Genomic DNA, 26,363 nt, shown 5'->3' on the forward strand with positions numbered 1-26,363 from the left:
CAGGATAGAATCATTACCAATTTGCATATCAGGCAGTGGCAACTAAGATTGTGAGAAAAAAAAAGAGCTTGATGCTCACTTTCTATAATTGCTAAAATAATGTATAAACATGATTTTTGTTCAAAAAAAGAAAAAGTAGTGCCCACTTCACCCTTCAAATCCCACTCCATTCCCTATGGCAAAATGATTAATACTCTGAAGCACATTATTACAAACCTTTCTATACATTTACAAATGTATAAAAATAATTGCAACAATATAATAATAAATATCCAATGACATTTTCCTCTCCACTTATCAAAACATTAGAGATCTTTCCAAGTCAATAAACATACCTGCTTCATTCTTGTTCTAAATTAAGTAGTAACTACTTTCTTTTTAACTACTAATTTTTTTAAAACCCCTTAATGAAAAGAACTATACAACCTACTAACATTTTAAGAGCCAAACATGTATGTGCAAACATAAAACAAAAAACAAACTACCAGCCGGGCATGGTGGCTCAAGCCTGTAATCCCAGCACTTTGGGAGGCCGAGACAGGCAGATCACGAGGTCAGGAGATTGAGACCATCCTGGCTAATACAATGAAACTCCGAATCTACTAAAAAATACAAAAAACTAGCCAGGCGAGGTGGCAGGCGCCTGTAGTCCCAGCTACTTGGGAGGCTGAGGCAGGAGAATGGCGTAAACCCGGGAGGCGGAGCTTGCAGTGAGCTGAGATCCGGCCACTGCACTCCAGCCTGGGCAAGAGAGCGAGACTTTGCCTCAAAAAACAACAACAACAACAACAACAAACAAACAAACAAAAAAAAAAACTACCTTCTTTTTGCTAAGTTTCAGAAATGGCAATTAATATAAATTGAAACCACCCAAAAACTTGAGAGAGGGCAGTTTTAGAATATCAAAGGTGAACTGATATTCCATAAACATTCTTGACAGCACAATAATAATTCTTAAGTAACTAGTGATAATAGACTGAATATTTTTATAAGTGTAAACAGAAACTTCCAAAGAACTTGAAAGTAGACTAATTGATATTTATTGCTGTCTAGTAACTTCATTTTATTCTATTTCATTCCATATCTTGAGAGTAGGTACAACCACTACCACCCACCATACCTTGCATACAATAGGTTCTTCAGTGCAAATGACTGATTTTCACTATTGGTTAATGCAATTCATATCAGATATAAAGAATAAATTAAAAATTCACATTAGCTTGATTTAGTAGCCAAAATAAATGATTGATCTAATATAAGAAACATGATAGCCAGGTGGCATGGCTCATGTCTGTAATCTCAGAACCTTGGAAGGCTAAGGCAGGAGGATCGTCTGAGGCCAGGAGTTTTAGACCAGCCTGGGCAACACAGTGAGATCCTGTCACCACAGAAAATGAAACAAAACAAAATTAGCCGGGCATGACTGCATGCACCTATAGTCCCAGCTACTTGGGAGGCTGAGGCAGGAAGATTGCTTGAGCCCAGGAGTTCCAAGTTAATTACAGTGAACTATAATTGTGCCACCATGCTCCAGCCTGGACAACAGGGTGAGAACCTGTCTCCAAAAAAACAAAGAGAAACACATCTACTCCATGTAATCCTCTAGTGCAGTCCTGGCACTCCACAGAAGGCATCACAGATAAAAACTGTATCCACTACTACCATCTGTCAAAACTGGCATTTGAAAAGCACTTACAAGGCCGGGCATGGTGGCTCAAGCCTGTAATCCCAGCACTTTGGGAGGCCAAGACAGGAGGATCATGAGGTCAGGAGTTCAAGACCAGCCTGACCAACATGTTGACACCCTGTCTCTACCGAAAATACAAAAATTAGCCGAGCATGGTGGTGCACGCCTGTAATCCCAGCTACTCAGGAGGCTGAGGCAGGAGAATCGCTTGAACCCAGGAGGAAGAGGTTACAGGGAGTCAAGATTGCGCCACTGCACTCCAGCCGAGGTGACACAGCGAGGCTCCGCCTCAAAAAAAAAAAAGAGGAAAAGAAAAAGAAAAGCACGTACAGCTACTTCCCAAATAAGTCAAAGACAGAGAGAAAAAAATAGCTTTTAAACATAAAGTGACAATAATCTACAACTACAGCTGGGCAACACTATTAAAATTATATTATTTCTACAAACAATTTGGTATGGAATTATTAAAAATAAAACAATGGGTCTAATAATATGGCAACAGTTAAGTCAAAAGAGAAAATACATATATCACATGGATAATTATACCATAAGTCTTTTATCCCTTAACTTCCTAAGTTTTGTATCATGTATATCTAGTAGTTTATTAAAGGAGTTTACTTTTCTAAGGTAATAAAGTTGGACATTCCAATATGACAAACATATAATAAGTATTGATGATAAATACTAAAGTTTGAAAAGCAACACTACTGGCTGGGTGCAGTGGCTCATGCCAGTAATCCCAACACTTTGGGAGGCCGAGGTAGAAGGATTGCTTGAGCCCAGGAGTTTGAGGCCAGTGTAGGCAACATAGACCCCATGTCTATACAGAAAAAACATTTAATTTTTTTTTTTTTTTTTTTTTGAAATGGAGTCTCACTGTCGCCCAGGCTGGAGTGCAGTGGTGCCATCTCGGTTCACTGCAAGCTCCGCCTCCCAGGTTCACGCCATTCTCCTGCCTCAGCCTCCATTGTAGCTGGGACTACAGGTGCCTGCCACCTCGCCCGGCTAATTTTTTGTATTTTAGTAGAGATGGGATTTCACCGTGTTAGCCAGGATGGTCTCGATCTCCTGACCTCATGATCCGCCCGCCTCAGCCTCCCAAAGTGCTAGAATTACAGGCGTGAGCCACCATGCCCGGCTTTTAATATTTTTAAAAAATAAAAAAGCAACACTATTGAAATGAAAATCATAAGCGTTTTATCTAACACCACATTAAGCTTGTTCAGATTTTGTATCAAATAAATGGTATGAATAGTTAGTTTCTTCATCCTAGTTGTAAGAATATAGTACTGATGGTAGCAGCAGCTGCTAGTACATATCTGAGTGATGACTGTGTATCAAGCTCTAGGAGGTTTAAATGGATTTGTCCCATTTAACCTTCATAAGGACCTTCGTAGATCAGCACTACTATTATCTCCATTTTACTAATGAGGAAGGAAACTGAGGTGCAAGAAACTTGCCCAATGAGACACACAGCTGCTATGTGGAAACACCAGGATCTGAATTCATTTGGTCAGATTCCAGAGCCACTTAGCTGCTCTTAACATTCTGCTCCCCATGTAACCTATAAACTCCAATTCATCTGGTAATAAATGAGTATTTTCATGATTTAAATATTATGTCATTCCCTTAGTAGAAACTCTTCAATAGCTCCTTCTATACATCAGATAAAACCCAAATACCTAATCAAAACCTTATAAAATTACATGACCTAGATTCTGTCGGCCTCTAGAAAGGCATTTTCAAATTTAGTAGGAACCACATGCAGCTATTCACATTTAAATTAATGAAAATTAAATAAAACTTAAAATTCAGGTCCTGAATTGCATTACCCACATTTCAAGTGCTCAAAAGGAAATGTTCTACTAGACAGCATGGTTCTGAGCCTCCAATCATCAGGAGGCTCCCACCTTAAAGCCTTGGAGCTCTGCAATATCTATTTGGAAGGTTCATGCTCTTCCTCCTCATCCATGAAGAGCTGAATACATTTCATGGTTCAGATGTCACCTAAAATGCCATCTTCTCATAAGAACTGTAAGCCTCACAGCATGGACCCCTCGAAGTCTCCCTGGACACACGTCACATGCAGATTTCAGTTCTTTCCCACTCTTCTTGGTATAAAGGTCAACAATTCTATTACCAAGGGCTCATGACAGCCTAGTTTTGTTAGAGGCTATACTGTAGGGAAGCCTACGATGGTATGGTCACATGCTGGATCATTCTGAGTGCCTGTAGACAACATCCCTGGAAGAGATATTTTTAATTTTTAATGGAATCAGGTTTTCACTTTGTTGTCCAGGCTGGAGTGCAGTGGTGTGATAATGGCTCACTGCAGCCTCGAACTCTGAGGTTCAAATGATCCTTCCACCTTCTCTCATATCTTAACAGGAATTATCAGTTTTAAATACTGTTTCTCTATTTCTAAACACTTACTACAATTTCCATTATTTTTTACTTTCATATTTTTTTTTACCACCATCTAGTATAGTAACATAGATAGTATTGAACAAATACTGGCTAGAGGAATAAATATTAGTAATATTAACTAATCTTAATAATTTTGCCTAACATTTGAGAAAATCTAGGTTCAAGTTTCTCAACAGTGACACTACTGACATTAGGGCCAGAATAATTCTTTATCATGAGATTGTTATGTGCACTTGGATGTTTAGATACTTACCTGGCCTCTACCCACTAAATGACAGCAGCATCCTCTGTCCATCTCCTCAACCCTCACCAGCTGTGGCAGTCAAAAACATTTCCACACATAACTAAATATACCTGGGGGTAAACTCACCTCCAGTTGAGAACAGCTGACCTAGGTATTTCCAAATGATTGGCAAATTCTAAGCTAAATATTATAACAATGCCTAACATTATGAAAATATCTAAACATGGTTTTCATCTTTTATTTAAATTTATCAAATACAAAAATCTAGATTTCTAACTATGGTCAGTTATCACTCATAAATGCTACTGGAAAAAACTAATAATAATAATTTATATATATAAATCTTCTTACAACCAAATCCTTTTTGTCTTAACAATCAAGAAAATTTCATTACTTTCCCATACCAAATAATTCAAATGCATTAAACAGGAAAAAAAGATTAAACAGCTAAGAAGAAAGTTCTTTAAAAATTCCTAATTATTATGTTCCTACAGAATTAGGAAGATTATAACTGCTGTGTAGTAACTTGGAAAAATATTTTCCTAAAAAATGTTACATTAAAAAAGAAAACTAATCCAGGTACACTGGCTCATGCCTTTAATCCCAGGACTTGGAGAGGCCAAGGTGAGAGGAGCACTTGAGCCCAGGAGTTTGAGACCAGTCTGGGAAACACTGCAAGACCCCACCTCTACAAAAAGTAAAGTATTCGCCAGGGGTGGTTACCATAAGTGAAAAGATGATAATCACAATCATGAAAACATGGAAAAGTATAAAACTCACTGATAGATCAGATACACAAACAAGAAAGAAAAAAGAGTAAAATCTTATCACTACACAAAACCAACAAACCACAGTAATAAGGAGAGGGAAAAAAGGAACAAAGGATATACAAAACAACAAGACGACAATTAACAAAATGATAGGAATTAGTACTTATCTGTCAATAATAACCATGAATGTAAATGAATTAAATTTCCCAATTAAAAAATACAGACTGGCTGGATTAAAAAACATTACATGACTATATGTTGCCTATACAAAATTCCCCATAAAGACACACACAGGGCAGGCATGGTGGCTCATGTCTGTAATCCTAGCACTTTCGAAGGCCAAGGTGGGCAGATCACCTGAGGCCAGGAGTTTGAGACCAGGCTGGCCAACATGGTGAAACCCCACCTCTACTAAAAATCCAAAAATTAGCCAGGTATGGTGGTGGGTGACGGTAATCCCAGCTACTTGGGAGGTTGAGGCAGGAGAATCACTGGAACCCAGGAGGCGGAGGTTGCAGTGAGCCGAGATTGTGCCATTGTACTTCAGCCTGGGCAACAGAGTGAGACTCCAAGTCACACACACAAAAAAAAGACACACATAGACTAAAAGTGAAGAGATAAAAAAAGTTATTCATCACAAACACAAACCAAAAGTAAGCGGGAGTAGCTATACTTAGATAAAACAGGTTTTAAGTCAAAAACTGTAAAAAAGACAGAAAAGGTACACCATATGATGATAAATGGATCAATTCAGCAAGAAAATATAACCATTATAAATACATATGCACGCAACAAAAGAGCACCCAGACATATATAGCGAGTACTATTTGATCTAAAGGGTGAGACAGACTACAATAAAATAATAGTTGGGGACTTGAACTATTATTCAACTTAAATATCCCACTCTCAGCATTGGACAGATGATCTAGAAAGAAAATCAATAACCAAACGTTGGATTTAAACTGCATTTTAAACGAAATATACCTAATAGACATTATAGAACATTTCATCCAACAGCTGCAGAAGGCATATTCTCTTCATCAGCACACGGATTCTCCAAAATAGACCACTTAGGCCACAAAACAAGTCTCAGCAAATTTAAAAGAAATAAAATCATACCAAGTATCTTTTCTGACCGATATACAATGAAACTAGAAATCAGTAACAAAAAGATCTTTGGAAATAGATCTGTACGAATACATGGAAATTAAGCAACATCCTCCTGAAGGAACAATGGATCAATGAAGAAATTAAGAAGAAAATTTTAAAATTTCCTGAAATAAATGACAGTAGAAAAACAAAATACTAAAATCTATGGGACACAGCAAAAGCAGCAGTAAGAGGAAAGTTTATTGCAATAAACACCTACATCAAAAAAGCAGAAAGAAAAGCAAAAGCAAAACAGCAGAAAGGCAAAAAAGCCAAGATCTGGCCATTGCTCTCCAGTCTGGGAGAGAGAGCAAGACTCTGTCTCAAAAAATAAAAATAAAAAATGAAAAAAACTAGAGACATCATACTACCTAACTTCAAACTATACTGCACAGCTACAGTAACCAAAACAGCATGGTACTGGACTAAAAACACAGACCAATGGAAGACAACAGAGAATAAAGAAATAAATCCATTTATTTACAGCCAATTCATCTTTTTAAAGGTGTCAAGAATATACACAGGAGAAAGGACAGTCTCCTCAACCAACAGTGCTGGGAAAACTGGATATCTACATGCAGAGAAATGAAACTAGACTCCTATCTCTAACCATATACCAAAGTCAAACCAAAATGGATTAAATTTTTAAATGTTAAGATCTGAAACCATGAAACGAATACAAGACAACACCAGGGAAATGCTTCAGAACATTGGTCTGAAAAAAGTTATTTCTTTTGGGTAAAATCTAGGCAGAGAAAACAAAAGCAAAAATAGAGAAATGGGATTACATCCAATTAAAAAATTTCTACACATTTAAGGAAACAGTCAACAGAGTGAAGAGACGACCTACAGAATGGGAGAAAATACATGCAAACTATCCATTTGACAACTGATTAATAGCTAAACTATATAAGAAACACAACTCAATAGCAAAAAGAAAAGAAGAAAAAAAAAATCCAATTTAAAAATGGGCAGGCAGAGCCAGGCACAGTGGCTCACATCTGTAATCCCAGCACTCTAGGAGGTCAAGATAGGAGGACTGCTTGATCCCAGGCATTCAAGACCATCCTAGGCAATACAGTGTGACCCCATAGCTACAAAAATAAATAAATTGGCCTGGTGTGGAGGCAGCATGCCTGTAGTCCCAACTACTCAGGAAGCTGAGGCAGGAGCATCGCACCACTGTCCTCCAGCCTGGGCGACAGAGCAAGGCCCTGCCTAGAAGAAAAAAAGGGGCAAATGATCTAAACAGACATTTCTCAAAAGAAGACATACAAATGGCTGACAAGTATATGAAAAGTGCTCAACATCACCGATCATCAGGGAAACACAATGAGCTATCATCTCCCTCCCGATAAAGTGGCTATTATTAAAAATACTAAAAAAAAAAGGGCCGGGCGTGGTGGCTCACGCCTGTAATCCCAGCACTTTGGGAAGCCAAGGTGGGCAGATCACATGAGGTCGGGAATTCGAGACCAGCCTGACCAACATGGAGAAACCCCATCTCTATGAAAAATACAAAATGAGCCGGCAGTGGTGGCACATGCCTGTAATCCCAGCTACTCAGGAGGCTGAGGCAGGAGAATCACTTGAAACCAGGAGGCAGAAGTTGTGGTGAGCCGAGATCACATCATTGCACTCCAGCCAGGGCAACAACAGAGAAAACTCCATCTCAAAAAAAAAAAAAAAAAAAAAAAAAAGACACTGCCGACAAAGTAGAGAAAGGAGAATGCTCGCACCGCTGCTGGGAATATGTTAGTATGGTCACTATGGAGAACAGTATAAAGGTTCATGAAAAAACTAAAATAGAGCTACCATATGATCCAGCCAATCCCACTGCCGGGTATATATCCGAAAGAAAGGAAATCAGTGCATTAAAATTATAAGTGAATTCTATAGCATTTAGAATTTATAGCATTCATTTATTTATCAATGAATTCAGTGCAAAGAGATAGCTGCCACCCATGTTTACTGCAGCACTATTCACGATAGCCAAGATGTGGATCAATGTAAGTATACATCAACAGATTAATGGATAATAAAAATGTGTCACATATACACAATGAAATATCAGTCAACCACATCCATTTGCAACAACAGAGATGGAACAGGAGGTAATGATGTTAAGTGAAATAAGCCAAGCCAAGAAAGAAAAATACCATGTCTTCACCCCTACGTGGGAGTTACAAAAACTTCATCTCATGTAGGTACAGAGTAGAATGATGGTTACCGGAGACTGAGAAGCATGGAAGGGTGATGAGATATGAAGACTGGTTGGTTAATGAGTACAAACATACAGTTAGATAAAAGGAATAAGTTCTAGTGTTAGCAGAGTAAGGCAACTATAGTTAACACTCGTTTATTGTATATTTCAAAATAGCTAGAAGATTTCAAATGTTTCTAACACAAAAGATAAAATACTTGAGGTGATGAATATCCTAATTACCCTGATTTGACCACCACACAGTACTTGCATGCATCAAAATGACACATGTGGCTGGGCACAGTGGTTCATGCCTGTAATCCCAACACTTTGGGAGGCCAAAGCAGGTGGATCACTTGAGGTCAGGAGTTCAAGACCAGCTGGCCAATATGATGAAACTCCGTCTCTACTAAAAATACAAAAATTCGCCAGGTGTGGTGGCGCATACCTATAGTCCCAGCTATGGAGGCTGAGGCAGGAGAATAGCTTGAACCTGGGAGGCGGAGGCTGCAGTAAGCTGAGATCATGCCATTACACTCTAACCTGGGCAACGCAGTGAGACTCCGTATCAAATAAATAAATAAAATAGCACATGTATCCCACAAATAATTACTAAGTATCAATTTTTAAAAGCAGAGATATAAAGATAAATACATGCTTCTTCTAAAAAAAGTTATAAATAAATCTTTAGTTTAACTGATGGATTTGCCATCTGTGCTACATGATAGGACAATCAAACAGATTTACATGTGGCTGGACACCACTGCCTAAAGAATATGGATCAACCCAAGCTAAATTTTGTCTCTGGCGAGGTATCTCCATTGAAATCCTAGCCTACTCAACAGTGACCTGGCAAATACTCAACAGTGACCTGGCAAAAGAAATAAAAGCATGGTTCTCTAATTAAACAACGCTTTAGGGTAAAAGAATCAAGATTTTGTAAAGTATAAAATGGCTAAATGTATCATTAGGCCAGGAGCAGTGGCTCACACCTATAATCTCAACACTTTAGAAGGCTGAGGCAGAAACACTGCTTGAGTCAGGAGTTCAAGACCAGCCTGGGCAACATAGTGAGACCCTGTCTCTACAGAAAAGAAAAAAACGTTTTTTAATTAGCAGGAGCCATGATGTGCATCTGTAGTCCTGGCTACTTGGGAGGCTAAGGCAAGAGGATCTCTTGAGCCTAAGAAGTTGAGGCTACAGTGCGCCATGACTGAGCTACTGCACTCCAGCCTGGATGACACAGTAAGACCCTATCTCAAAAGAAAAAAAAAAAATCATGAAATTTTATGGCATAGCTGGGCATGGTGGCTCATGCCTGTAATCCCAGCACTTTAGAAGGCTGAGGCGGGAGAATTGCTTGAGCCCCGACATTAGAGACCAGCCTGGGCAACACAGCAAGATCTCATCTCTACAAAAATTTTAAAAATTAGCCAGGTACGGGCCGGGTGCGGTGGCTCACACCTGTAATCCCAGCACTTTGGGAGGCCGAGGAGGGTGGATCACCTGAGATCAGGAGCTCGAGACCAGCCTGGCCAACATGGTGAAACCCCATCACTACTGAAAATATAAAAACTAGCCAGGCATGGTGGTGGGTGCCTGTAATCCCAGCTACTCGGGAGGCTGAGGCAGGAGAATTCCTTGAACCCAGGAGACGAAGGTTGCAGTGAGCCAACACGGTACCACCACTGGACTCCAGCCTCGGTGACAGAGTAAGACTCCGTCTCAAAAAAAAAAAAAAAAAAGAAAAGAAAAATTAGTCAGGCATGGTGATGCATGCCTCTAGTCCTAACTACTTGGAAAGCTAGGGGAGGAGGGATCACTTGAGCCCAGGAGTTTAAGGCTGCAGTGAGCCATGATCGTGCGACTGCACTCCACCCTAGGCAACAGAGAGAGTCCCTGTCTCAACCAAAAAAAAAAGAGAGCGAGAGAAAGAAGAAAACAAATTTTATGGTATTGAAGAGGAATTATCCATAGTCAGCTAAAATTACGCCACCATACTCCAGCCTGTGCAAGAGGGAGGACCCTGTCTCAAAAAAATAAAAAAAATAAAAACATTTATTAAGAAGTACTTTAAATAATTTATACAAATTTATTTATTTATTTATTTTTGGCGAGGGACAGAGTCTTGCTCTGTTGCCCAGGCTCCAGTGCAATGGCGCCATCTCAGCTCACTGCAACCTCCGCCTCCCAGGTTCAAGCGATTCTCCTGCTTCAGCCTCCTGAGTAGCTGGGATTACAGGCGTGAGCCACCATGCCTGACTAATTTTTGTATTTTTAGTAGAGACAGGGTTTCACCATGTTGGTCAGGCTGATTTCAAGCTCCTAACTTCATGATCTGTCCGCCTTGGCCTCCCAAAATGCTGGGATTACAGGCATGAGCCACCATGCCCAGTCAGGAATTTTTCATAAGCAGTTATTAAGATAACCCTTCCAATTGCACAGAATATAAATTTCTCCTTCTTTTAGAAATGTCATTATTCTATTACTAAATTCATCTCTGCAATTATATTAAAAATACTAGCCTGACAGTCATAAAATCTAATTTCTCTAAGCAAAATATATATGACAAAATTATACAACATAGTAAAAGTCCACAGTTTATACTGCAGAGGCAGGCCAATATAAGAAAGTTACCAATTAATATTTCAAATTAATCTATGTTTCTGTAGTTTTGACATTTTCCCTCCCCCATTTAACATATGTAGCTCTTACCAGACCTTTTAAAAATATGTGCTTGGGCCAGGTGTGGTGGCTCACGCCTGTAATCCCAGCACTTTGGGAGGCTGAGGTGGGTGGATCACAAAGTCAGGAGATCAAGACCATCCTGGCTAACATGGTGAAACCCCGTCTGTATTAAAAATACAAAAAATTAGCTGGGTATGGGTGGTGCGCGCCTGTAGTCCCAGCTACTCGGGAGGCTGAGGCAGGAGAATCACTTGAACCTGGGAGGCAGAAGTTGCAGTAAGCCGAGATGGCGCCACTGCACTCCAGCCTGGGCGACAGAGCAAGACTCCGTCTCAAAATATATATACATATACACATATATACATATATATACACACATATACATATACATACACACATACATATATATATGTGCTTGATTCTTTTTTTGTTCATATGATCAATCACTCAATTATGGCTAATAAGGAATAATGACATAAGCTTCCCTCTCATCCCTGATAAATGTACCCAGGGCAAACTTGCATAAAGCAGGTTAAAATAAATACAAAATAACTAGACTAAATGTAACATGAACATATTCCAGAAGATGACTCCAATTTTTTTTTTTTTTTGGAAACAGAGTCTTGCTCTATCACCCAAGCTGGAGTGCAGTGGTGCAATCTCAGTTCACCACAACCTCTGACTCCCGGGTTCAAGCAATTCTCACACCTCAGCCTTCCAAGTAGCTGGGACTACCGGCTCACACCACCATGCCCAGCCAATTTTTTGTACTTTTAGTAGAGGCAGGGTTTCACCATGTTGGCCAAGCTGGTCTCAAACTCCTGACCTCAAGTGATCTACCCACCTCAGCCTCTCAAAGTGCTGGGACTACAGGAGTGAGCCAACCACGCACAGTCCCAAATTTTTTTTTCTTAATTTTTTAAAACTACAGAGACAGGGTCTCACCATGTTGCCCAGGCTGGTCTCAAACTCCTGACCTCAAGCAATCCTCCCACCACCTTGGCCTCCCAAAGTACTGGGATGACAGGTGTGAGCCACCATGCCCGGCCAAGTCCAACTTTTAATGCTTCTTTGATTATCAGCAAATCCCTATTACGTAAAATGGCGGACATTAGTGTATAAAACCTGCATACCAGATACAAAAAAGCACAATCTTTGTGTAATTTTGAGACTGGCCAGGAGTCTTTCAAGCCTTTCAAGGAATTTAACCAATTCAATGAAAGTGACATATGGATACCACATGCTAAGGCAGTAGGAGGTGAACTGGGGGTTAACTTCTACTTCATGACATAATCCCAGCACATTGGGAGGCCAAGGCGGGTGAATCACTCGACGTCAGGAGTTCAAGACCAGCCCGGCCAACACGGCGAAACTCCTTCTTTAAAAAAAAAATACAAAAATCTGTTGGGTGTGGTGGCACATGCCTGCAGTACCAGCTACTCAGGAGGATGAGGCAGGAGAATCACTTGAACCCCAGAGATGGAGGTTTCAGTGAACCAAGAATGCATCACTGCACTCTAGCCTGGGTGACAGAGTAAGGCTCCACCTAAAAACAAACAAAAAACAACAACAAAAAAGGGGAAACCAGCAGGATGAAGCAGCTCACACCATAATCCCAGCACTTGAGTGGCTGAGGCGAGAGGATCAATTGAAGCCAGGAGTTTGAGACCAGCCAGGGCAACACAGCAAGGCTCTGCCTCTGTTAAAAAGTATAAAACATTAGCTGGGTACGGTGGCTTGTGCCTCCAATCCTAGTTACTTAGCTATTTAGGAAGCTGAGATGGGAGGTTCATTTGAACTCAGGAGTTCAAGGCTTCGATGAGCTGTAATTATGCCAGTACACTCTGACCTGGGCGACAGAGTGAGACTCTGTCAAATAAATAAATAAATAAATAAAAGTAAAGACTATCATACAGGCCGGGCGCGGTGGCTCAAGCCTGTAATCCCAGCACTTTGGGAGGCCGAGACGGGCGGATCACGAGGTCAGGAGATCAAGACCATCCTGGCGAACACGGGAAACCCCGTCTCTACTAAAAAATACAAAAAAACTAGCCGGGCGAGGTGGCGGGCGCCTGTAGTCCCAGCTACTCGGGAGGCTGAGGCAGGAGAATGGCGTAAACCCGGGAGGCGGAGCTTGCAGTGAGCTGAGATCCGGCCACTGCACTCCAGCCTGGGAGACTGAGCGAGACTCCGTCTCAAAAAAAAAAAAAAAAAAAAAAAAGACTATCATACTTTAAGGTAACTTCTAGCTCCCTAAAATCCTTTCTTCCAGAATAGGCATAAAATATAATATATACACAAACATTTTTTTTTTCTTTTTTTTTTTTCTTTTTTTTTTTTTGCAGATGATGGTTTCATTCTGTCTCCCAGGCTGGTCTCAAGTTCCTGGTCTCAAGTTCCCGGGCTCGAGCAGTCCTCCCACCTTGGCATGCCAAAGTGCTAGGATTACCTGTGTCAGCCACCACACTCAGCCACACACACACTTTTTTTTTTTTTTCTAATAGAGACGGGGTTTCACCATGTTGCCCAGACTGGTCTCAAACTCCTGAGCTCAAGTGATCCACCCACCTCAGCCTCCCAAAGTGCTGGGATTACAGGTGTGAGCCACCATGCCTGGTCTCGATTTTTTAAAACTGATCAAAGGACTATAAACATGACAGTAGTTTTAAATAGTAAAAATCAAATTAGATCAAACTCAAAAAACACATTCAAAAGCTTAGGTTCAAATATTTCATGTAAACTACATGACAGGCAGTGTGTTGGTGCTCACAGGATTTTGATGATCTATTCTCCAAAGTAATAAATGTACAGAATTATATGTCCTCATTTATGAGGTTTTATAACTAAGGTTTTTTCAACAAAATACTTGTTCCTCATTCAGTATTCATCTCCACAAACAGGACTACTGAGTTGTCCAAACCAAGATCTATGACACCACCTTTACTCTTTTCTCTCACATCCCACATCCAAGACATCAACATATTCTACTGACTTTACTTCTCCTTACTCCCACTTCAATCACCACCACATGTCCACATCACACACTCTATTCTCCATATAGCAGCCACATTGACCTTCTAAAAGTAAATTCACATCTACTGCTCTGACTCCTCCACTGCCTTTCTAGTATATCTAGATTAAAATCCAAAATCTTTACTATGGTCGGTAATGTCCATGTATTAGTCCATTCTCACACTGCTACAGAGAACTACCTGAGACTGCGTAATTTATTAAGAAAAAAGAAAACGGGAAAAAAAAAAAAGAGGTTTAACTGACTCACAGTTCCACATGGCTGGGGAGGCCCCAAGAAACTTACAATAATGGTGGAAAATGAAGAGGAAGCAAGGCATGTCTTACATGGTGGCAGGAGAGAGAGAGAGAAAGCAAGGGGGGAAGCGCCGCACCTTTAAACCGTCAGATCTCAGGAGAACTCATTCACTATCACAAGAACAGCATGGGGAAAATCCGCCCCCATGATCCAATCACCTCCCACCAGGTCCCTCCGGACATGTTGGGGATTACAATTCCACATGAGATTTGAGTAAGGACACAGAGTCAAACCAAACCAGTCCACATAATCTGATGTCTCAAATCCAACCTCTCTCCATTCCAGCCACACTGGCTTTCTTCCATTTCTAAGACTACATTGAGCTCACTACTATCTCTGGGCATCTGCACTGCTGTTCCTTCTACCACAAATGCTTTTTTCCCCTAGAAATCTTCATTTTCAGCTTAATTGCCACCTTTTCAGAGAGACTTTCCCTGAGATAATTAGTTAAGGTAGAATGACCAGTATCCTGCTTTATTCTCATCAAGCTACTTATTACAACCCAATAGGAAACTGTATATATATATTTGTTTGCTGTCTTCTTATACCATAAAGATGTAATATCCATGAGGGCTGAGGGTCTGTGTTGCTCCATTACCATATCCTGAACACCTAGACCACTGCATGACACACAGTAAAAGCTTAAGCTTAAGTATTCAATGCTGAGTGATTAAATTCTATAATAAACAATATATAACCACTTATTATTTAAGAACTGTTATCTAAGGAATGGCATACGAAAAGCTGATATGAGATAAAGTGACAAGATAAAGCATAGGGCCTACAAAACAGACAAGAAAGACAAACTAAACTATACCCCAAAAATGGTTATAGTATTTGTCTCTATAAATCACTCAGGATTACTACAAGTTTTCATTTTCTTTCACTTATCTTAGTTTAAAAATAATATTTAAATGGTGAAAGTACACTTAGGTAATTAGAAAACATCGTATTTTAAGAGGGATTCTGACAATGATGCTGTTCTTTTGCATAGTACTTTTTTTAAAAACCATAAAAAACTAAGACCTAGAGGAAGGTTGTGCCAGAAAAAAATATTTTAAGTTTTCTTTTTTTTCTTAAGACACAGGGTCTTACTCTACTGCCCAGACTGGAACGCAGAGGCACAATCAGATATCGCACTGCAGCCTCGACCTCCTGGGCTCAAGTGATTCTCCTGCCTCAGTCTCCCAACTACCTAAAATTACAGGCTCACATCACCATGACTGGCTAGTTTTTTTTATTTTTTGTTGAGATGGGGTCTCATTATGTTGCACAGACTGGTATCAAACTACTGGGTTCAAGCAATCCTCCCGCCTTGGCCTCCCCTACTGCTGGGATTACAGGTAGGAGACAGCACAATCAGCCAAAGGTTATTTTTCTTTTCTTTTCTTTTGAGACACAGTCTCGCTCTGGCGCCAGGCTGGAGTGCAGTGGCACGATCTCGGCTCACTGTAACCTCTGCCTCCCAGATTTAAGCTATTCTCCTGCCTCAGTCTCCCGAGTAGCTGGGACTACAGGCTCACACCACCACACCCGGCTAATTTTTGTGTTAATAGTAGAGACGGGGTTTCACTATGTTGGCCAGAATGGTCTCGATCTCCTGACCTTGTGATCCACTCGCCTTGGCCTCCCAAAGCCCCAGGATTACAGGAGTAAGCCACCACCCTGGGCCCAAAGGTTATTTTTAAATGTGTTATTCAAAATGTTATTTTTCAATGAATTGAAGATTCCTAATGATTAGGGTGATCAGATAATTTATAATAGAAACTGGGTCAATTCTAAGAGTGAATAGGGCTGCAGAAATAATAAATTGATCTACAATAGGTGTTACTGAGCCTTGTTTCAGACAAACCAAGAAAAACTATCATCCTATCCATTACCTGTATGATACTCTTTTTTTTGTTGAGGGTCTCACTCTGTCACCCAGGCTGGAGCATAGAGGTTTGATCAAAGCTCACTGCAGCCTTGAACTCCTGGCCTCAAGTGATCCCCTTGCCTCAGCCTCTAAAGTACCTGGGACTACAGGTACATGCCACCATGCTTAGTTAATTTGCAAATATACAAAGGTCAGCTTAAACCCCCGCCCCCCAACCAACCTACATACTCTTTATTTCACTTCATATTATGTCACAGTGAACTGACTACTGGCCACTCCGTTAACCACGCGTCTGAATCTTCACTTCCTAGAAGGCTTTGCCTTCCCTTCTCTACCTACAGAAGTCTTGCATCTTCTGCTTTAAGTGTCACTTTCTGAATGCAGTCACCTCTTCCTTTTGCATGCAATTAACATGTTCCTGTCACCAATCAAAGGTTCTTAATCTGGAGCTTAGAAATGGCCTGATGAGGTGGAGCGCAGGGTCTCACACCTGTAATCCCAGAACACTGGGAGGCCGAGGTGGGTGGATCACTGGAGGTCAGGAGTTTGAGACCAGCCTGGCCAATATGGTGAAATCCCATCTTTACTAAAAATACAAAAATTAGCCAGGTGTGGTGATGCGCACCTGTAATCCCAGCTACTCGGAAGGCTGAGGCAGGGGAATCACTTGAACCAGGAGGCGGAGGCTGTAGTGAGCCAAGATCGAGCCCCTGCACTCTAGCCTGGGCGACAGAGTGAGATTCCATCTCAAAAAAAAGAAATGGCCTGATGGACATCTGGGAAATTCTGAAATTATATGTAAACACTGAATATATGTTCCTCTTGAAAGAGAGAACATTAAAACTATTTTCAGATTCTAAAAGTGATTCATAACCCAAAACCATATGAATCACTTCTCTATCATATCACTTTATATTAGAATTATTTATTTTCTTATCTCCCTCAGTAGACTGTGAGTCCTTTTAAGGCATTCTATCTAATGGTATGTTGAGTCGAAATATTTAAAAGATAGGTTTCACTCCCTAATTCCCCTAAATTATCTTAGGCTCGCTGTAAAACACCTAAAACTTACTTCTAATATTGTTACCTTCATCCTCTAACTTTTAAATTTTCTTTCATATGGCTAGGCATGGTGGCTCACGCCTGTAATCCCAGCACTTTGGGAGGCCAAGGTGGATGGATCACTTGAGCCTAGAACCTGAAACCAGCCTGCTCAACCAAGTAAGAATCCTCAAAATAATTATTTTCCCTTCATTTTTGAATTTGAATCATCTAATATAAAAAATTAAAGGGGCTGGGCATAATGGCTCATGTCTATAATCCCAGCACTTTGGGAGGTGGAGGCAGGCGGACTGCTTGAGTTTGGGAGTCTGACCAGCCTGAGCAACATCATAAGACCCTGCCTCTGCCAAAATATAATTTTTTTTTTTTTTTTTTTTGGAGACAGAGTCTCGCTCTGTTGCCCAGGCTGGAGCGCAGTGGCGCAATCTCGGCTCACTGCAAGCTCCACCTGCTGGGTTCACGCCATTCTCCTGCCTCAGCCTCTGAAGTAGCTGGGACTACAGGCGCCCGCCACCACGCCCAGCTAATTTTTTGTATTTTTAGTAGAGACGGGGTTTCACTGTGTTAGCCAGATGGTCTCGATCTCCTGACCTCGTGATCCACCCACCTTGGCCTCCCAAAGTGCTGGGATTACAGGCGTGAGCCATCTTGCCCAGCCAAAAAATTATTTTAATTAGCATGCACAGAGCAATGTGACTGTAGTCCCAATTACTTGGGAGGCTGAGGCAGGAGGATAACTTGAGGCCAGGAGTTCAAGGCGCAGTAATCCATAATCATGCCACTGCACTCCAGCCTGGGTGACAGAGTGAGACCTGATCTCTTAAAAATGAAAAAAAAAATTAAATTTCCTTCTGTTAAAAACGGTGTTCACAGCCGGGCACAGTGGCTCACATCTATAATTCCAGCACTTTGAGGGGCTGAGGTGGTGGATCACTTGAGGTCAGGAGTTCAAGACCAGCCTAACCAACATGGTGAAACTCTGTCTCTACCAAAAGTACAAAATTAGCAAGGCGTGGTGGCGCATGCCTATAATCCCAGCTACTTCGGAGGCTGAGGCAGATGAATCGCTTGAACTGGGAAGGCAGAGGTTGCAGTGAGCCGAGATCGCACCATTACATTCCAGCCTGGGCAACAAGAGCAAATCTCCATCTCAAATTTTTAAAAAAAGTGTTCACTCTTCTAAACTTTCAGCATTTTGAAAATACGTAATCAAGGAGAATAAAAAGTAAAATTTTAAAAATTTAAAGTTTAGAAAACATAAAACTGGTGAAATTTTTAAGAAAAAAAATCCAGAAAGAAAATAAAACTCAGAGTGCAAAAAGAATACAAAGCTGCCTGTAATCCCAGCACGTTAGGAGGCCAAGGTGGGCAGATCACCTGAGGTCAGGAGTTTGAGACCAGCCCGGCCACCATGGTGAAACCCCACCTGTACTAAAAATACAAGAATTAGCCAGGTGTGGTGGCACGTGCCTGTAGTCCCAGTTACTGGGAGGCTGAGGAGGGAGAATCGCTTGAACCCAGGAGGCGGAGGTTGCAATAAGCCAAGATCATACCACTGCACTCCAGCCTGGGTGACACAGTGAAACTCCATCTCGAAAATAATAAAAATAATAATAATAATAAGGCCAGAGGTTAATATTTACAGAAAGGAAAAATAAGTCTATCTTTTTGTTGTTGTTGTTTTGTTTTGTTTTTTTGTTTTTGTTTTTTTTGAGACGGAGTCTCGCTTTGTTGCCCAGTTTGGAGCGCAGTGGCGCGATCTCGGCTCACTGCAAGCTCCACCTCCCGAGTAGCTGGGACTACAGGCGCCCGCCACCATGCCCGGCTAATTTTTTGTATTTTTAGTAGAGACGGGGTTTCATCGTGTTAGCCAGGATGGTCTCGATCTCCTGACCTCGTGATCCGCCCGTCTCAGCCTCCCAAAGTGCTGGGATTACAGGCGTGAGCCACCGCACCCGGCAAGTCTCTCTATCTTAACATAGTATTTGTTTCACTCCATTTCTTAGAGTAAGATGATGGGGAAAGAACCTATTCACCTTATCCTATTACATACATCTCATACTATTCAGAATTTTATTGAACTTTTTGCCAAAAATTTGTCATGTGTCAATCAAACACTGCCTATAATTAATACCAAGGATTCACACACAAAAGCACACACACAATTTGACAAGCTGCAGACACTCACCGTGCTGTAGACTGCTGAGACAGTGGGAGTGAAGATTCGATCCTCAAGAGGCTGTTGCACAGGTCCTCTAGGAATTCTAGAAGAGCGAGTTAAGGATAAGAGAATTCAAAAATGGATGCTTAATAGTTAGAGACAACTGCCACCACAAATTTCCACCAACGACCTAAGCACTTTCACCCAATTAGTAAGTTATATACTTCTCCACCAAAACTAAAAAATAAAATACTTCAAACGTCCTAAAATGACTATATCAATCTCTTCAAAAGCCTTCCCATGATAAACATTCCATGGAATCTCAAAACAAACACAACTATACAGTAAGTGTCCAAACTTTAGGCCCATGATGAGATTCTGCCACCTTTATTTTCTACTAAAAATAACTGGCTGGGTGCAGTGGCTCAAGCCTATAATCCCAACACTTTTGGAGGTCAGATTGAGAGAATTACTTAAACCCCAAGAGTTCAAGACAAGCCTGGGCAACACAGCAAGACGTCGTCTCTACTAAATTAGCCGAGTGTGGCTGCCAGCACCTGTAGTCTCAGCTACTCGGGAGGCTGAGGTGGTAGGATCACTTGAGCACAGGAGTTTAACCAGTTGCAATTAGCACACCTCTCTACCAAAAAAAAAGCCTAAATAAATCAGTATGAGACAGGAACTGCCAGAAATTTTCCACAGAATTTGAATTCAAAGAAATGACCCCCGTAAAACTTTGTACACTACCACATACTTCCTTCCTAATTCTGCCTGCCATCGTGCTTATTACCAGTTCTCACCAAACTCTGTATCTCCAAGCATAAATCACTGGATGTTTCTTTCTCTCTGAGCTCAAGATACAGGCCAAACAGCTTTTCATAGTGCTACTTAAAATTCTAATTCAATAATTGAGCAGTGTAACATGCACATACAATAATCCAGAACATGCTGATTTTTTAAAATCCATGACTGAAATACAGTAGTACATCCACTTGATATTTCTGTATTTCAAATTGCTGTAATTTATATCATTAGGAAATACAAGCAAAACTATTAGTAAGATTATATAGATGGTATGCAATACTGAATTAAGACTCTAAGTAGAAATATAAATGTAAAAAATTTCAAATTCTCCACTTTCTTTTTCTAGTAGAATACAAGGCAAATTTCATAAATAAATACAATTTGATGGTTAAAGATTACTGAAGCACAACAGACTCTGATTATTAAAGTACTCACTACATACATGTTACAACAAATACCAACTAGGCAAATACACTTGCAGAGACTAAATTTCATCAGAGAAGTCCAAGAATCCATGAGGAGGTTACATGATATGTATTAATGATATGTTTCCCACTTATGCAGAAAAGAGAGCTCCAATACATTTTAAAGAACAAATGTTTATGAAACTTCATGAAGGATGAACTCTCTTCAAAATAAACCCTCTTGATCGATGGCAATCATATCTGGCACTGGAGTTGTTTATAGTCAGTACCTCCTTAAAAGGTGCATTTTCACAAAGTAAAAACAAGAAGTGAAAATAAACAGAAATTGTTTTTCAGTCTAACAAAATACTAAAGTCATTTATAATTCCCAGCTGAACATTCCTAAACCTTGCCCCACTCCACTACAAGAAAAACTACTGCCCTAATGTTCAGCATAAGCAATATTCTTAAAGTGAAAGACTCAGGTTATCATTTCCTCATTGAAAGGAAGATCAAGGATACCAATGTCATCAAATAAATACTGATTTACAGGTAAAATAAGCAACTAGTATCAGGAGATAAAAAAATAATGCAAAGGGTCTTTTTCTATATTATTTATTATTTAGGCAAATATGTCGATGTCAATTTATGCTTTCTTTACTTCTTATTTCTACATAGTTCTGACAATAAAAAAGGAAGTTAACTTCTATAATACATAAAATAATGGCAGAATTTCTAAACTATACACTATTTCACAAAGATGCCGAACATAATTTCTCAAAAGATGTACTTTTTAAAATACAGTTACTCTGGAAATAGCTATAGTCTTCTTTTTTTAGTTTTTTATTTTTTGAGACAGAGTCTAGCTCTGTCACCCAGGCTGGAGTTCAGTGGCACAATCTCAGCTCACTGCAACCTCTGCCTTCCAGGTTCAAGCGATTCTCATGACTCAGCCTTCTGTGACTCAGTCTCTCAAGTAGCTGAGACTACAGGCATGCACTACCACAGCTGGCTAATTTTTTGTATTTTTAGTAGAGACGGGGCTTTGCCATGGTGCCCAGGCTGGTCTCGAACTCCTGAGCTCAGGCAATCCGCCCACCTCAGCCTCCCAAAGTGCTAGGATTACAGGCACGAGTCACCACACCTGACCACAGCTACAGTCTTTTAATATTACTTCTGAACCACACGAATATGTTTTTCAAAAATTAAAAAAATCCAATTTAAACAAACCAGCTCCAGCCCAGCCCACAAGAGACCCTGTCTCTATAAATATATATTAAAAAAAAAAAAAAGCCAGGATTTCTTTTTGTAAATAGCCCCTACAAAAGAAAAAATAACCTATTTTTAAAAAGAGCCTGGCACAGTGGTGCATACCTGTAGTTCCAGCCACTAAGAAAGCTGTGATGGCAGGATCCCTCGAGCCCAAACATTCACCTGGGCAATTCTTTCTTTACTCTCCTTACCTTTTACCACTGAGATCTAAGGAAATAAAACTAACCAATTTTAAACTCTGTTTCAACTCTATTTAATGCTGGCTGTTAATTCAGGTCCAAAAACCCTATTGGAAATCAAGAATTTTTCCACTACTAGAGCGCAAACACAGTGCTTATGTATACTACCTAACACCCCTAGCAGAATCTAGACAGCACCCTTAATCAAACACATTAATATCTCTACAGCAAAATATATGAATATTCAAACTTCTACCCTTCTGTCCAGAAATTTACCAATGCAAGAAAAAGAATAGTTTTCCAAGCTCTTGGGATTTCAGAACTGCAAGACTATACTATCTTTATCATTGAATCTTTGCAATTAGTATCTCTGAATGTACACAACTAGAAACCATTACATTAGATTTTGTTTTGTTTTGGAGTATAGTGGTCTGATCACAGTTGACTGCAGCCTCAACCTCCTGAGCTCAAGTGATCTTCTCACCTCAGTCTCCAGAGTAGCTGGGCCTACAGGTGTGCACCATCATGCTCAGCTAATCTTTAAATTTTTTGGTAGAGGTGGTGTCTCCCTATGTTGCCCAGGCTAGTCTCAAAATCCTGGGTTCAAGTAATCCTCTCGCCTTGGCCTCCCAAATTTCTGGGATTACAGGCACGAGCCACCACACCTGACCTATATTAGATTTTTAACAAATTCAGAAACATTAGTCTCAAAGAGCTTAGCCAGAAAACCCCTTGTTCTGGCTCTGATTTTCTATGAACTCAGACACAAGTCAGCACATATTGCTAACTGATTTCCTACCAGTCATATTTAAGTTTACCCAGAAACATATCCGGTGTATAAGTTTAGAAACATACAAACAAAAAACCAAAACAATATTGCTAGAGCCTATGCAACAATGGCTGCTGACTACACTGTTATTTCTCCACAAGATAAAAATACGCATTTTCTGTGAGACAAAATGATATACACATGCAAAAATGAGTGATACACTCACAAGTTTCAAATGCCCTCACATTTTTAGTTCTACAACAGACTAATATGCTTTAACAGTGTTTTCTAATGCCCAATTCAGATTCAAATACAATCAATCCATATGACAAAGCAAAGGCAGAAGGCAACAAAGTAAGCCTCTCTCCTCAAAAATGCCCACCTTGCACAATAGGAAAAATATGGAATCAACCTAAGTGTCCATCAGAAGATGACTGCATAAAGAAGATGTGGTATATAGACACAATGGAATACTATTCAACCATAAAAAATGAAGTCATGTCTTTTGCAGCAACGTAGATGGAACTGGAAGCCATTATCTTATGTGAAACAACTCAGAAAAATACATGTTCTCATTTACTAATGAGATTTAAATAATGTATACACATGGAGGCAGAGTGTGGAATGTCAGAAAACAAAGACTCACAAGGGAGTAGGGGGATGATGAGAAATTACTTAATGGGTACAACATACGTTTTTCAGGTGATGGACACATTGAAAACCCTGACTTCACCACTACAGCAATATATCCATTGAACAAAATTACACTTGTCCCCCACAAATTTATCCAATTTTTTAATTGCCCACTTTGAAGAAGTATCAGTAACAAAAACAAGTTGAAGTTAACAATTCCAGTTGGACCTATATCTGAACCACTCAAATGGCCTTGATAATAACCAAAATAAAACATGCTGATTCACCAAATTTCTCTGGACATAGATGTGGATAATAATAGGTGAGCTACATACATTTGGCAGACTTTAAAAAGCTATATTTTAAAGAATAACTGAATGCTACTCGCATATGATAAAAATCAAAGTTTGCTGGAAGTTATACTACTGGCTGAAAGTTTTTATAGGTGTAACTATAAGATTTACAAAAATGTTAAGGCCTTGTCATTGACCTGAAATGCTAGAGCACTGTTAATATGTAATTTCAAAAAGTGAATGTAACTTTAATGTGCTAAAAGTTTCAGTGATGGAACTTACGTTAAAAAATAATCATGATTGGCCAGGCACGGTGGCTCAAGCCTGTAATCCCAGCACTTTGGGAGGCCGAGACGGGCGGATCACGAGGTCAGGAGATCGAGACCATCCTGGCTAACATGGTGAAACCCTGTTTCTACTAAAAAATACAAAAAAACTAGCGGGGCGAGGTGACGGGCGCCTGTAGTCCCAGCTACTCAGGAGGCTGAGGCAGGAGAATGGCGTAAACCCAGGAGGCGGAGCTTGCAGTGAGACGAGATCCGGCCACTGCACTCCAGTCTGGGCGACAAAGCGAGACTCCGTCTCAAAAAAAAAAAAAAAAAAAAAAATCATGATTAATCTTGAACATGAATGGTGGTTATGGCTGCACGATGTGAATTTACTTAATGCGACAGAACTGTACAATGAAAAATGATTAAAATGGTAAATACTGTTTTATGTATATTTTACCACAATAAAAAACAAACTTTTAAAATAAATAGATAAAAGAACCATGACTATGGAATAGGCAGAGGAGATTCTTCTAAGTTTGGCTTTACTATTCTGTACAAATAGCGTGCAGATTCTATCAAGGATACACAATCTTTCCGATTTTGTATTTCCTTTCTGGAGTAAAAGAAGTGAGACTCTTTTCATCGAAAAAGGTGCTTTGTGCTAAGATGATGCAGCTAACGATCAGACTTGTACGCAATGCAACCACTTTCAGTATGTATCCCTAGGAAAAAGGACAAGCAGTCATCCACATCATCCTCAACTTCACATATCCTCTACCTCAGTATTCCAAACCATGGTTCTCAATTCAGATAGGAAGAAAGGAATAACTCATGAATTTGAGGTATTGCTATATGTTACCTCAGGTAAAATAAAATGGCTGTTTTTTATGATATGAAACTGAAGTTTTTAACTTTGAAAAACCAAAAGGAAGGGGGCTTTAGATAAACATCCAAACCTTAAAATTAACACTTGAGAACCAAGATAGTGTGGTACTGGCAAAAGGACATACAAACGAATCAATAAACAGAATGTAAAACCCTTAAGAAGGCCCACACAAATGTGGTGAATCGATTTTTCACAAAGGTGCAAAGGCAATTAAGTAGAGAAATAGTCTTTTCAACAAATGGTGCTGGAACAACTGAAAAACCATATGCAAAACAATGACGCTCTTTACCAATACCGCACCCTTTGTACAAAAATTAATTCAAAATGTGTGCATCTAGTGTAAAACAGAAAACTATGAATCTTTTAGAAGAAACAGTAAGAGGAAACAACTGTTATCTTGGATTAGGCCAAGAGTTCCTAGATAATACATCAAAAGCATGATCTATTTTTAAAAAAAAAAATTGATAGGACCAGGCACAGTGGCTCATGCCTGTAATCCAAGCACTTTGGGAGGACGAGGTGGGAGGATCACTTGAGTCCAGGAGTTTGAGACCAGCTTGGGCAACATAGCAAGCAAAGCCTTGTCTCTACAAAATATTTTTTATTTACTTTTTTGTTTGTTTGTTTGTTTTGGGGGGGCGGAGTCTCGCTCTGTCACCCAGGCTGGAGTGCAATGGCTGGATCTCGGCTCACTCCAAGTTCCACCTCCCGGGTTCACGCCATTCTCCTGCCTCAGCCTCCTGAGTAGCTGGGACTACAGGTACCTGCCACCTCGCCCGGCTAGTTTATTTTGTATTTTTTTAGTAGAGACGGGGGTTTCACCATGTTAGCCAGGATGGTCTCAATCTCCTGACCTCGTGATCCGCCTGTCTCGGACTCCCAAAGTGCTGGGATTACAGGCTTGAGCCACTGCGCCCGGCCTCAAAATATTTTTTAAAAAGAAGAAAATTGATAAACTGAACATCATCAAAACTAAAAACATTTCCACTGTGAAAGACATTGTTATAAGAACAAAGGGACAAGATACAGACTGTGGTAAATACTTGTAAAACTTACGTAAATAAGATAAAGGATTTGTATCTAAAATACATGAAGAAACTAGGCTGGGCACAGTGGCTCATGCTGGTAATCCCAACACTTTGGGAGGCTGTGGTGGGTGAATTGCTTGAATCCAGGAGTTCAGGACTAGCCTGGGCAAGATGGCAAAACCGCATCTCTACTAAAAACACAAAAAACTAGGCAGGCATGTCGGAGCC

At 40.1% G+C, this 26,363-nt stretch overlaps 1 protein-coding gene across 31 annotated transcripts in view; it reads right to left on the minus strand.

The window, feature by feature from the left end:
* Positions 1-26,363, minus strand: part of EIF4G3 (eukaryotic translation initiation factor 4 gamma 3) — a 376,290-nt gene that overhangs the window by 261,457 nt on the left and 88,470 nt on the right. For 27 of the 31 annotated variants that reach the window (XR_004183106.1, XR_004183116.1, XR_004183111.1 and 24 more), the window contains one exon: positions 19,623-19,698. The exons of 2 other annotated variants lie outside the window; for them this stretch is intronic. Coding sequence is in view for 19 of the 29 variants with exons in the window: in XM_031665056.1 (XP_031520916.1) it covers positions 19,623-19,698 (76 nt within the window). In the remaining 10 variants the exon portion in view is untranslated. Of the gene's footprint in view, positions 1-19,622; positions 19,699-24,806; positions 24,915-26,363 lie in introns of those variants that run through there. 2 more of the 31 variants (XM_021937005.2, XM_021936992.2) reach the window with 2 other exon arrangements.

The sequence above is a fragment of the Papio anubis genome, chromosome 1 (genome assembly GCF_008728515.1).
Source record: "Papio anubis isolate 15944 chromosome 1, Panubis1.0, whole genome shotgun sequence".
NCBI lineage: Eukaryota > Metazoa > Chordata > Mammalia > Primates > Cercopithecidae > Papio > Papio anubis.